The sequence below is a fragment of the Falco biarmicus genome, chromosome 13 (assembly GCF_023638135.1).
Source record: "Falco biarmicus isolate bFalBia1 chromosome 13, bFalBia1.pri, whole genome shotgun sequence".
NCBI classification, from domain to species: Eukaryota; Metazoa; Chordata; class Aves; order Falconiformes; family Falconidae; genus Falco; species Falco biarmicus.
Window position 1 is genome coordinate 11573345 of NC_079300.1, and position 13925 is coordinate 11587269.

General features: G+C 42.0%; 1 protein-coding gene across 2 annotated transcripts in view; it reads right to left on the reverse strand.

Annotated features, from left to right (window-relative positions):
• DIS3L2 (DIS3 like 3'-5' exoribonuclease 2) overlaps positions 1-13925 on the reverse strand; it is a 195990-nt gene that overhangs the window by 126094 nt on the left and 55971 nt on the right. For both annotated transcript variants that reach the window (XM_056358435.1, XM_056358436.1), the window contains one exon: positions 10501-10735. In XM_056358435.1, the coding sequence (XP_056214410.1) occupies positions 10501-10735 (235 nt within the window). The remainder of the gene's footprint in view (positions 1-10500; positions 10736-13925) is intronic.

The window sequence follows — 13925 nt, forward strand, 5'->3', positions numbered from 1 at the left end:
AAAAATTAGGCACTAGATACAAAAAGCAACTCAAATTAGTTATGTTATTACCAACAAAACAGATCCAGGACACATGGAATTTGCCTCTCTCTGTAAGCGATCAGTTTAGGCAACTTCAATACACACTTAGATTTGCCTGACAGGCATTCCTAGGTCAAACTTTTTTTTTTTTCAAAGCCCCCCAGATTTTCTTTTACAATTAAATTACTGTGAGATTAAAAGGTGGCCAAAGCAGACCAAAAGTCATCAGACTAGAATTCTGATTACTTGTGACAGATCCAAAATTATTTTCACTGGGTTTGCATTGGTCACTGGAAATTTGCAATTCTGTCCAAAAAGAATACAATTAAAGATGCAATATCCAGTTGCAAATGAAAATACATCGCAGTTTCAGATCTCAAAAACAACTCACTGGGAAAAAAAAATCTCCCTCCCTGGATGGAAAGAAACAAGTTTTTTTTTAAAAAAAAAAGTTTAATGTTTGCTACTTTAGCTAGACAAAAAAACCCAAAAATATGCTTGAGAAGTTAGTTGGCTTACTCTACATGGGCATATCTAAGAATCCCATCAGAAGGCAGTAGTGATAGGAAGCTTTAAAAAAAGAAAATACTGCTCTTCAGCTTACTGACACTTACTAACAACACTTAGGTTCTCTGATGTCTGCTTCAGTAAGCAGTTTTCAGCATATTATGTTTTAGTACCAAATATATAAGGGAAGCATAAAACAAACCAATTCATTACAAATATATCAAGGATTGTGTGTCACATTCAAAAAGGATGTGGTTTTGGAAGTTCTGTCTATATCAATGCAAGGGACATGGAAATGAAAACTCCCTTCAACCAAAAAGAGATACGTTCAAATGCATGCACAGATTTGCCCTGGGTTACACTGTTCTGCTACAATCTTCATCTTTAGGAACAATAAGAAGGAAACATGTTGCTGTTTAGAAGACTGTACAAGGGCTCTTCACATTCTGCTGCTGATGTTTATTGGCACATAACAGGTTTTTCCTCCGGAACACAAAACTTAATGGTATGAACCAGCGGTTCGCATCACACTCAGTCCTTCCTTCACTAAATAAACCAAAACATAAGGTTTTGAGGATCAAAGCAAAGGGATCTGGTTTCTTAGAAACACTTGTTCCTCCCTGGATGATTTCAGTTCCTACAAAGTTATGTTGGTACCTAAAGAGGTAGGAACTCTGAGCTTCTCCTCATCTTCGCAGATTTCTCCCCCATGGAGTCCACAGTACAGAGGTCCAAGTGAACCCTCTCTGAAGTCTCATCTTGCAGACCAAAGAGCCCCTCCTCCCTACACAAAGTGCCCTTTTGCCAGGTACCAGGTACTATTCAAAACTGGAATTTATTTTAAACAGGCTTTATAAGAAGGCTCACTTAAGAAAATATCACGCAAGAAGCAGTACTTTGTGAGTATTTGTATCTCCACACACAGAGCTCTCCCCCTGTGATGGAGGGAAGAACAGGCACTTCACTGTGATGAGACTGTTAAGCCAACAGCTTTGGAATTAAATACATGCAGCCTGTTCAACATCAGCCTAACAGCTCCTGTGTGCAATGCAAGAGGGCTCTGCAGGTAAGAAGCAAAGCTGCTCCAAAGCTGTCTCAGGAGCAGCACTCCTGAGTGTCTCGTCACAGACCTGTGCATCTAATGAACAAGATTGACTTCCTTAGAGATGTTTATTTTGAATTTTCATTTAATCAGACTCACCCTGCCACAGCTGTTCATGTCTAAACACCTGAACTCACACACCTGCATGCCCAATGGCACAGTGAAGATGAGGGCCAGGAGATCAGATGGTCCACAAGGAGACTTTTGAAGATGCACAGGCAGGAGCAGACCCTCAGAGAAGTGAAGGAAAGGCATAATAATGGATGCGTACAGCAGAGAGACAATCATCTCAACACAGAGCAAAGGCAATGTGAAGAGGTGAGTATAGCTGGCTTCCTTAAACACACAAAGCAGCCAAGCATATAATTATTTACTTATATTTAGCCACCTCCCTCCACAAGGAAGGATGGAGGAGATGGCAGAATGATGAGATAGGAGCGTCACTTTTCCTTGGAACCCTCAAAGCCTCATCCACAACAAAGATTCAGCATCATTTTGGGAAGCTACCGTCCAGCCCAACAGATCAAATCAGCTGCCTCAGTAGCCACGTAACATTACTACAACCACCACACAGGTACTCGGGGCTCCTGGCCCTCTCATGTCCTTCCGAAGTTGCCAGTCAACAGCAGGGTTGGAAGCTTTATTGCGACAGACTTAACCCTCCAAAAAAAATCAGGTAGTGTTGCAGTCTACATAAATACGGTTTTGTTACATTAATAGCAAGTAAAAATATAATGCTACAGAAACATTTCCATTGAGTATTTTGCCTATCTACTTAACGTTCTTCCTTCCTGCATGTGCATTTGTTCCCAAAGTGTGTGTGTCCAATTTCACTACTGCATGGAAAATATGTTAGCTGAATGAATCCTAATCTGATTCATCCCGGAAACCTTGCTGCTAACAATGACCGTACTCTAATATGTTTATCTTCACACCCACCATTCATTCTCAGTATCATGCCCTCTCACTTACTTGACCTAAACTTGTAACTCAAAGGAGAAACACAGGTGAATTCAGGAACATGTGGTAGTATGCTGAACTTAATCAAATTCCTGTTACCTAATTGTGTAAGCAATTGGGTTGTTTTTGTGGGGTTGGGGTTTGTTTTTTTTTATTTGGCCTTACTTAAGAAGTCTTTGGGGGTCAAGATAACTTACTAGGGAAAAACAGCATAAGAAGCTTTCCCAACATTAACTTCCATTGCAAGCTTCAGCTGTGCAACAGAAGAATAACTGGAGCTTATTCAGCCCACAGCATTTAATCAATGCAACCGTAAAACCCAATTTGTTCAATAACAGTAGAACACTTTTCTTAAGTTGCTATACTGTTTATTCTTCGAGAAATCTATGCTCTCATTTAAGAAAAGTTACAGCAACAACCAAAAGAGCTAGATCCAAAGACCCACAAACATGAACTTAGGATAAACTAATACAGAGCTGTCTCGGGCAGCTGAAAAAGCTCCAGCTTCTCTGCTGGTTTTCCAGGCTTCAGCAGAGTGAAACCGATCTGATTTTTGACAGTTCCACCTCAAGGATTTCTATTAAAAGCCGTGTAACTGAGAAGATTTCCTGGTGAGCGTTCACTCTGCTGTGGCCTAGAAATGTTAAGAGCTATGCAGTAGAGACGAGCCATCTCCAGAAAGCTGCAGGCTAGGAAAGAAGCGTGAAGACTCCTTAAAAGCACTCAGTGAATGGGAGCCTCTGAAGAAGGGGGAAAAGAACAGTTATTCCTTCCAGCAGTCAGTGACACTGGTGGGCTCCAAATTTGTCAGATATTTCATGGCAGCTAAACTGAATGAAGGGGTAACCTGAGCAGAGCACAGGGACAATACGGTGTCCAGATTCTCGTCACCATCATCCTTTCCCTACCAGCCTTGGCCAAGGAGAGGAATAGCAGTATCTCTCTGAACTCTGCCTTATGCCAATATGACACTGCAAACTGCAGAAGGACTCCAGGTGCCAGATGAAGACACAAAAGGCACCTTGTCAAGCTTAAAAGAAGAGAGAGAGATCACAAAAGCAAAGAGGGGGCATGGAAGTGCATGAGGAGGCGCAGAACTGCAAAAAGGGACTGAACTCCAGATTATCAATACAGTTTTCTTCTTTGCTAGAAGGATGCAAAAACCTTTCTACAGCGTCACCTTGGGAAAAGAATGGCTTAATGCACTATCACACAACCATATAGTGAAGTTACCAAATGCCACCATTTCTGTCAAGCCAAGCAATCCCAAAATACTCAGTAACAGCCTCCAGCCAGGACCAGAATGGACACCAAGCAATTTTAGGTTATAATTTCTGACCTTACCAGGGCTACTAGAGACTGACAGTCTCACTTGACTTGAAAAGAGATTGACCAGTGTCCACACAGCCAATGCTGAACTGACAGGGAGACAGGAGCAAGTTCTGCAGCATCTCCAACCCAAATTCTGTTGATTCTACCTGTTAGCCATCAGCTATTTGATTCAGTTTTCCATCACACAATCGGCTGAGTTAGCTGTCAGTTTACTCCGCATGTAAACAAGCTATTTTTATTCAAACTTCATTACATCAAAGCAGTGAGTAAGCCTCAGACATTCACATATTCAAACTCTGATTAGCAGAAGTGTAGGTCTAAGTGGAAATCCTGAACAAACACAACTATCTGATCACTGCCAGGGCAGCTGGTCCACCAGCTTGATGATTTCTGTGAGCCACGCCGTGGGAAGCAGGATATTTTGTGTATCTGGTAAAGTAAGACCTCTCATGAGAAGAGCTGCAAAAAGCTGAGCAAACTAGTTTGACAAGGATAGCTTTTGGCATAGTGACACAGTTTTACAAATTTTTATATTAATATCCTTTTGCTAAAAAAGTCTGAGGCACTTTTATGAGCACAGTTGCCATTCTCAAGAGTGCAACTGCTACTGTTCAATTGCTGATGTTTCCTTATCAGAGAATTTTGATTCCAATATTTAACAAGAGACAGCTCACATTTGTATGAAACTCATGTGACACGCCAGTCTGTATAGGGATACAGCATTGTGAAGTATTGTGTACAGAACATTCTGCACTTTTCCTGGGTTGAGAGGACACAGAGAAGTTTCTATTTTTTATTACATATTGAAATGTAGTATAAGGAAAATCCTTCTACTGTAGCAACAAGTCACAGAAGTAATGTATTCCAGCTCAGCACTAAGTGGCAAGATAAAAGTTACATTACTTCTGTTGCGGTAGTCAATGTGAATGAGGATTAAGGAAAAGAATTACACATCTGGCAAAGGTCATGTCAACAGGCAGATGACTTCTAAGGACAGCAGTGACACAGAGTAAGCTGAGGTCTCAGGGTAAAACAGAGGACTTGCATGACATTTACCACACACTACAGAGAATTAATCTTTTCTGTGTACACAATATTGTTCAGACTAGCACCAGGATGCTATTTCCTTGTCCTCTGCCTGCATTTCAATAGGGCGTAGATACCCCAGAGAGGGTTTGAAGGACACTAGTAAGGGAGCTGAGAAACTTTCTTCAGGGTCCTTATTGTTACTGTCTTTGTAAAGAAAAAGAACAGAATGTTTATTCTCCATGTGGAGATATTTACACCTTGGAAATGGAGCTGAAAAAGCAAGAGGAAAGAGATTTCCAACCTTGCTAAAGAAGACCTGCCTCCAATGACCAAAACTTAACAATAAGACAACTTAACTTTGGAACAAGGCAATATTGCTTTTTGTGTAGAACAGCATGCTGAAGAGGAAAAGTGATGCTAGCTCATCACTTCCTACATCAGACACTTTTCTGAAGATAATCTGTAACCCAACTACTTTGCAAGAAGAGTTCACTTGACCAGGACAGCTGCTCACAAGTGTGTCCTGGCTTTGGCTGCAATGGAGTTTATTTTCTTTTCAGTAGCTGGTGCAGTGCTGTGTTTTGGATTTGGTGTGAGAACAACATTAATAGCACACTGATGGTTTTAGTGGTTTCTTGCTAATTTTTATACTAAGTCAAGGACTTTTCAATTTTTCAGGCCCTGCCTGGGAGAGGGCTGGAGGGGCACAAGAAATTGGGAGAGAGCACAGCCAGGACAGCTGACCCAAACCAGCCAAATGGATACTCCATACCACAGAACATCATGCTCAGCGTATCAACTGGGGGGAGCTGGCCAGGAGGGACCGATCACTGCTTGGGGACAGGCTGGGCATCAGTCAGCTGGTGGTAAGCAGTTGTATTGTGCATCACTTGGTTTGGTTTCTTTTCCCTTTTGTATTGTATTCCTCTCTCCCCCTCTCTCCTTTTAATTACAATCATTATTATTATATTTTAATTATTAAATTGTTCTTATCTCAACCCACAAGTTTTACCTTTTTTCCCCCCTCAATCTCCTCCCCATCCCTCAGGTGGGTGGGGAGTGAGCAAGTGGTACTTAGTTGCTGACTGGGGTTAAACCACAACACAGAGAAACATCAATTACGAACTTTCACTTAAATATCCCTGAACAAAGCAAGAATGATGCATTTTTGTGAGCACAAGAACTTTCAGAAAGTACATGGGCTGAGAATTGGGCTGAATGTGATGGTGTCTTCACTTCTGTAAACCTCTCTCTTGCTTACCCCATCCCTTCTGGGGTCTTATGCAGAGAAGGGCAGGAAGTACAGCTCTGATAACTGCAGCACTTGGTGATGACACATCCAACATCTGAGTCTCAGCCTGCAGCCCCACGCAAACAGTTTCTACCAGTTTGCTTTAAGCCCCACAGAGGCACAGGAAGCCCATCATACAATGACTTCAGGGAAATTCAATCCACTCAAATCTGGGCCGTAATCAGTGTACACAATGCTTCAATGCTTCAGAGCTTCTGATGGCAAGAGCCAATCCCAAATTCTTTGCCCCAGCGTGTAACTAGAGATGGAGGGGGTGACTGTGCTCTGAAGAGTAACAGTGCCACAACAAGGGATGGGACACAAGGCCAGGGTCAAAAAGATATCAAAAAAGCCTGCACTCCCAGTGTTGACCCAGAGTGCTCTTAATTCAAATGACATGTCTACTTTTATTCTTCGTGGTTTTCATTCTGACCATCAGCAGCAGAACAAATGAGCCAGCAACAGAGACAGTGTAATGCTATTCCTCTGTCACAAAGGACAAAAGCCATCTAGCAACTGAGAGGCAGCAATCTGCAGAGCTTGTGTATATGCACAAAGATTTGAGCACCATATCAACGTGACTGGGGGTTTTTGCCCCAAAATGAGTAAAATTTACTTTTGATTCTATTAAAGTAGCTATGGATATTTTTCACCCTCAGAAATCTGGTGGGGTTTTTGCTTAGTTTGGATTTTGTTTAGGTCATATATATGGATCTGTTTATACATACACACACATGTATGCATATACATACTTAAAGTGCACATGAGAATACGATAGACTGTTTCTTGATTTTATTTTATTAAATATGATAGCATCTTTGTTCAGCCCGAAACCTTCAGACTTCCCTATGCTAGGGAAATAAAGAAGAAAGCCCAGTACAAGTGTTCACTTATGAGTTGCACTGGCCAAAAATTATTTCTCCTGCTCCTTTCTGTGCATAAGGCCATGCAATGAGTCTGTGTCATAAATCCTACAAAGCAATGCTCTCAGGGAAAGTAAGGAAAGCACTGGTTTTGGTGGGTCAGCAGGAAATCTCCCCATGGGATCTCATCTCCCATCCACCTCTCTCTGTTTTGCTGCAGTAGTCATTTCAGGCAAAAGGGATATAACACAAAAGAAAAGGCTCATATGCAGTTTACTTTAAAGAAAAGTTCAATGGGCAGCATCAGGCAAGCAGCCCTCCCAGGGCAGACCCACGTTACAGAGGGTCCATCACTTCCATCACTACAGTTCAACCCTGCAAAGCGCTCTGCCTCCTGATGCCAGTACCACATTTCAGTGGATGGCCTTAGAAGTCAAGAGGGTATTATACTCTAAGGCTAAGTTCTGGCTTGAAGAAGTGTATGTTTGGTCCTTTTAAAAAAGCATTTTGAGCCACACCTGTGAAGGCTGAATTTGGCAGGATCTTTTCTTTTTTAATGACAGTTATCACTGATGCTAGAATAACTATAGCTGTTTTCCAGGCAAGACTTAAAATATGGGTAAGTGATGATATGAGAAATTGCATGAAAGACAGGAAACAAGCCAAAGCAATCATCAACTGCTCAAAAACACCTTCAGAAAAAGCAGCATCGTAAACTTTATATGTATGAAAAAAAAAAAAAAAAAGGCAGGCATTAAAAAGCAGAGCAAGAAGAAACTCGAGAAAAATCCATATGGGTTATATAGCCAGAGAAGCTGAAGCAACTATTAAAAGAGGCGATAGCAAAATACAAACTCAGCAGAAATCTAACTGGCACACTCACACCAGCCACAAGGCTTGTTAAGGATGAACATGGAAAGGCCTTGAAAACAGTTGGCTTAGGCAACTGCAATGGAAAAGTAAGTTGGATTTCAACTGTGTAGACAATAAGCTGATGTAACATTTGCCCTACAAATATTCCCTCAAGATAGAATTAAATGGCAAAAACCACTTGGCACAGATTTTAAGAGATGTCTTGATAACCTCCAATACAGATCACTCCAGAGCATTTCAAGGAACTATGATGCACCAAGAAAAGTAACTTTCATCAAGCCTTTACACTGAAGTACAATCATACAGGTAAAGTAAAATATTGGGTCAAGTCTGTATTTATTTTTAGATGCTGGTATCAAACTAGAATGTATTTCTCTGAATTTTAATTTGGCATTGCTATCAGAAGAAACAAAGATGCATCAAACACAACACATGACTCAGGAGCATTTTAGGAGATTTGAAATTGTCAAATCAAAAGTGGCAGCTCAACAGTATGTAGCTATAACACAGTGTCCAAGACTGCAAAAAAAGACGAGGTTAATAACTGGCTGTGTAAAACAAAAAAAGACAAGTAACTCCCAGTTCAAGCCCTACGCTGGAAAGTAACAGAACAAGATGGAAGTTGGTTCACACACCTTGACAGTAACTCAGAGACAGTGGAGGTACCCAGAAGGAAATAGCATCACAAACTGGTGAGGTGGCAGCTCCATTCATAAGCTGAAACCAATGTTTTGTTTATAAAAACTGCAACACTTCCACTCATGTAGTTTCCAGTTTTATTAATAGACAGGTGTGAAAAACTGAAGTCTACCAACAGTATAGGCAGAGGTCTGTGCATCTTCATAGAATAATAGAAACCTTTAAGCTGGAAAAGACCTTTGAGATCATCAAGCCCAACCATTAACCCAGGACTACCAAAGTCCATCACTAAACCATGTCTCAAAGCACCACATCGAGGCGTTTTTTAAACACCTCCAGGGATGGTGATTCCACCTCCTCCCTGGGCAGCCTGGGCCAATGCTTGACCACCCTTTCAGTGAAGAATTTTCCCAAATATACAATCTAAACCTCCCCTAGTGCAACTTGAGGCCACTTCCTCTTGTCCTATCGCTTGCTACTTGGGAGAAGAGATCAACAACCACCTCACTACAACCTCCTTTCAAGTAGTTGTAGAGAGCGATAAGGTCTCCCCTGAGCCTCCTTTTCCCCAGGCTAAACAATCCCAATTGCCTCAGCCACTCCAAGACTGGTTCTCTAGATCCTTCACCAGCTCTGTTGCCCATCCCTTTGGACACACTCCAGCACCTCAGTGTCCTTCTTGTCGTGAGGGGCCCAAAACTGAACACAGGGTTCAAGGTGCAGCCCCACCAGTGCCCGGTACAGGGGGACGGTCACTGCCCTGGTCCTGCTGGCCACACTGTTTCTGATACAAGCCGGGACGCTGTTGGCCTCCTTGGCCACCTGGGCACACTGCTGGCTCACGTTCAGCCGGCTGTTGACCAGCACCCCCAGGTCCTTTCCCACCAGGCAGCTTCCCAGCCACTCTGCCCCCAGCCCGCAGCGCTGCGTGGGGTTGGTGTGACCCAAGCGCAGGACCTGACACCTCACACAGGTGGCCTTGGCCCATCGATCCAGCCTGTCCAGACCCCTCTGCAGAGCCTTCCTGCCCTCCAGCAGATTGACACTCCACCCAACTTGGTGTGATCTGCAAACTTACTGAGGGTGCACTCATCCAGATAGTGGATACATCCTAAGTTATTGACATCTTTTCTGGACAACTGGGGCATGCAGCAGGAATGCACCAGAATATCTCTCTTGGCAAATTTTTCAGCAGCAGCTGAAGGCATATGTTAAATGTGCCAATTGCCACAATCCTTTCAATACACAGCATTTCAGGAAAGGATTTAGTACTAGAAAAGATATGCGAAGAGCAGCGTAAGCATAGTTTGGGACAGGGGAGCCTATTTTATTTTGCCCTAAGCAACACTTGATGGTTTGGATGGAATTCAGATTCAGAATAAAATAGGTTTGCCTTCAAAACAGATCGCATAATTGGCTTTAGGTTTTAGTGTAATTTTCTTTTTAAATGGACCAAATCTTTAAGTTGCTCGTAAGTCAACTGTTTGAAAACAGCAACCAACCTACATGCCCCCAAGGAAATATATCCTTATCCCCAAACTGAGACACGTAGATTGGGCCAGCCAAGCAGCAATGAAGGAAACTGCTACAGCAGCATCTTGAATTAAACACCAACCAGCAGTCCCCAGACAGCCCTGAGAATTGCAAATCTAAAGGTGTGACTCCTGTTTCACAGATTTACTTTGCATCAATCAAAACTACATAAAACCCAGTCCTTAATATCCATTCAAAACTATGAAGGCAGTTTAGCAGAAAGGGATAGAAGTTTAAGGCATTAAGCTTTTATGCCTGTATTTTATATCTTGCAGCAAAGCAAGGCAACAAAGTAATACTTCAACAGTTTGCTCAAATAAAGGTTTAAATCAGCAATCTGATCTACTCACCCTTTTCACTGGTATCCAGGGAAAGTTTCTTAATGTCATCAGTCAACATATCCTGCAAGTGGTCTTGTCCATGCTCTGCATCATTATCATCAAACTGAGCTTCTATAATGACATCCGGACTTTTAGCATCGCCTTTCGATGTCTCTTGAGGAATGCAAGTCCCCGACATATCCTCAGGGACATCTGATTCATGTGTGGCTTCTGTTTCTTTGTCACTACCATCTGGCTTTATTACCTGAAGGAGCAGGGGATTTAAAAAAAGAGGCAAGCCAAATCACTGGACTGGAGAAAGAAAACATTATCTTTCCTTCTTCATCTACATCCCCAAGGAGCTGACAATGAATTGTGGGTGGCTGGTGGCACACTGCAATTGCTGTGTAATTAGCCACAGATATTGCACAATCAAAAGAGGTACCTCACTAGGATAAAGACAGGAACGGCATGGCTTTTGCAATACCTCAACTGTGACAATAATATATCCAAAGCGTATCTAGAGCATAACCATACAGTTCCTGCCAAACCTCTAATAGGCTCTCCAGAAGTTGGGAGTAAGCACAGAGAGGGAGGAGGATACGCTACAATTTAATGAGTTGCTTAGACCATTGTTCACCAAGATACGCTAATCATCCTGGGAAGTCCCAAAACTCAAGCAGTTCCAGTGAATGCTGGGATCGTGTCAAAGCACATCTCTGGGAGAGCTCCCCAACACACAATTAGGAACAGACTGAGAAAGTACAGACCTGAGAACACTGTGCCCTGCGACCTGCAGAGGAACTGGACTGTAGCAGCTCAGTAAGGCACCAAGCTTTACATTTTTTTAGGCTCTGGTCTTTTTGTTAAAGGCACTCAATTATTGCTGTTACCTACACAAATCTCCTAATTCAATTATTGAGAGGAATGAACTCAATTAAAGTACAAATTACCTAACCATTAACTAACTGACAATTCAGATAAGTAACTCTGACCAGCTGTAGCTACAGCTTTGTCCTCACTTCAATATAGCAGTGGCACAGGGTGGGGAGAAACCGTATCTGTGATCAGACAAAATCATGGAGAACCCATGTCCCAGTAAAGTAGACACCAGACCTGGATGGCATCCCTCACTGCATGTGACAGAAGCAGAAATAACTCCACCTCGGTATATAATGATCAAAACTGCTGATACCATGGATACACATGCTTTTACTAGCATACTCTGTGGGACGAACAGCAAGTTGCAAGCACCTACCTGGCCCTGGAACCTAGAACTAGGTTTTAGTTTCAAAAGTGTTTCAGCTTTGCTTAAGCTGTGGTACTTCAGTAGGAGATTCATACAAGCATGGAGTAAGAAATAACCTACTAAACATTAAAATCACAAAGAAACTGGGTGACCCCACTCCAACATCCTCCCAGCAACTGAGCTCCTCTCCAGCTGGTGCTGGTGTTCACCAGGCAGGTAACTCTCTGGGGATGCTCCTCCAAGGTCCCCAGTCCTCAACATCACTAACCCAGTACATGACAGCAGCAACTCATGCCACTAGCGAGGCCAGTGAAGGGCCCTTTAAAAAATGCCATTAAAAAAACACCAGCTTTCTGGTAACATACTTCATGTGACAGATATAGTCCCTAGAAATAAGCATAAATAGCCTCAGCAGGACCTAGCTGAACATAACCATTCCAAGTATGAAAAACGCAATCCAAAAAGGTCCACAAATTATCATTTAGTAAGTGAAAAGCAAACAGATCAAATCAGACCTGTACAGGGAAGACTCAAAAGTTTACATACACAGAGCTACAGTCATGCATTCAAGCAGTACCCATTTCTTTGTAGTCTTTTCATAATACGTAACAGAAATACAATCAATTTTAAAACAGGGTTGAATTCAAGTCTTTAAAAGAAAAAAAACCCTCAGATGACATGACTTTGAACTCTTGTTACCTTTTGTGACTCTGCTTTCCATCTTTATTTTTGTTTTTTAATATGTATATCATTTGTTACCATAGCAGATTTTGACTCAAACATTAAATTGTGACAAAAAGGGAAAAAGTTTGGCAGAAGGTGGGAAAATGGCTGATTATTAAACCTGGCTACATTTGGTACATAAAATACTGACACACAATGGTCTGGGCAAGAACAGTCTATTAGATTAGAGAGCTGACAAGGCTCCACACACTAGTGACTCTGCCAGTGTGCCTATCCAAAAAGAAAACCAGTGTCAACAGTAATGTTTGGACCCTGCCATGGTCAGATGTGGATGTGTTCAGCTCTTAAATTTCAATTGCACCAGATGTGTGCAAGTGTGCAACTGCAGCAGGAATTCATTTTCTTCAACCCCTTCAGGCTTTGTCTGAGTTCCTTTCTCTCCAAGTCATCCTTTGCAGAGTGAGAGATATGTTTCAGGTACTAAATTACAAAGCTTTCTATATGTAACACAGCAAACAACTTCAACTATACCTGAATGATAGGAAGTGCTTCTCTAAAGATGCAGCACTGAAAATCTTATGCTTGAAGAGTTTATGTTGTATTAAAGAAGGTAGCATATATGGATTTCTTTTTAAATGCTATATGCTAAAATTACCATGCTTCCCTCAAACTACAAGGATACACACTGCTGACGCTAGCTAGCATGATGCTCCAGCTGTGACTACCTAAAACCCCAGTCACACATTTCCTTATGGATTTGCAAACGGATTTTTAAGTAAAGTTTTCCAGAGTCCACAAAATCATGACCTCCATGCAGCATAGAGCAGCAAAACGTCCAGATGCTGGCAAGCATGGGCAACAGGATTTGTTTTCTTTTTAAGGCCAAGACAGATCGTTTAGGCTGACCTCATACATAACACAGCAGGGAATTTCACCCAAGATTTCTTACATCACACCAAAAATTTAGGGAAGCTGTACATCACAGGACTGGAAAGCTGCATAAGACTTTACAAAATTGGGAGCTCAGTGGATACAATTACTCCATTTAAGATGATCAGAGTTGCTGGCCAACATGAGCTCATCACAGAGATTCCAAAGAGCAGGATCCTTCTGTATATTTGCAGCAGCAAATCTGACCATGACAGAATAAGCATTTCTTACATGCAGCATGTCAGAAACCAGAAACTGATGATATTGCACTCTCCTATTTCTTATTATGCTATTGAAGCTCGTACATGACATACCGCATACAGCTAGAACATATTGGTATCAGAGACGCAGAATAAATTAAATGCACAATTGGCTAAGTCTATCATATAGTCATATGTGCAGTAGAGAGCATCATTCTCTGCCAATGCAGCTGACACTGCATGGACCAAGGAGGAGGGGATTCCCGCTTGCTATGTATGCAAGAAATGTATGGCCCTACTACCATGCAAACATCCCAGGATGCACGGTTAAAGCCCCTTTAAAGGACCTTAACTTCCTGACCTGGGAAGTCAAATGTCAACCTTATGGTTGT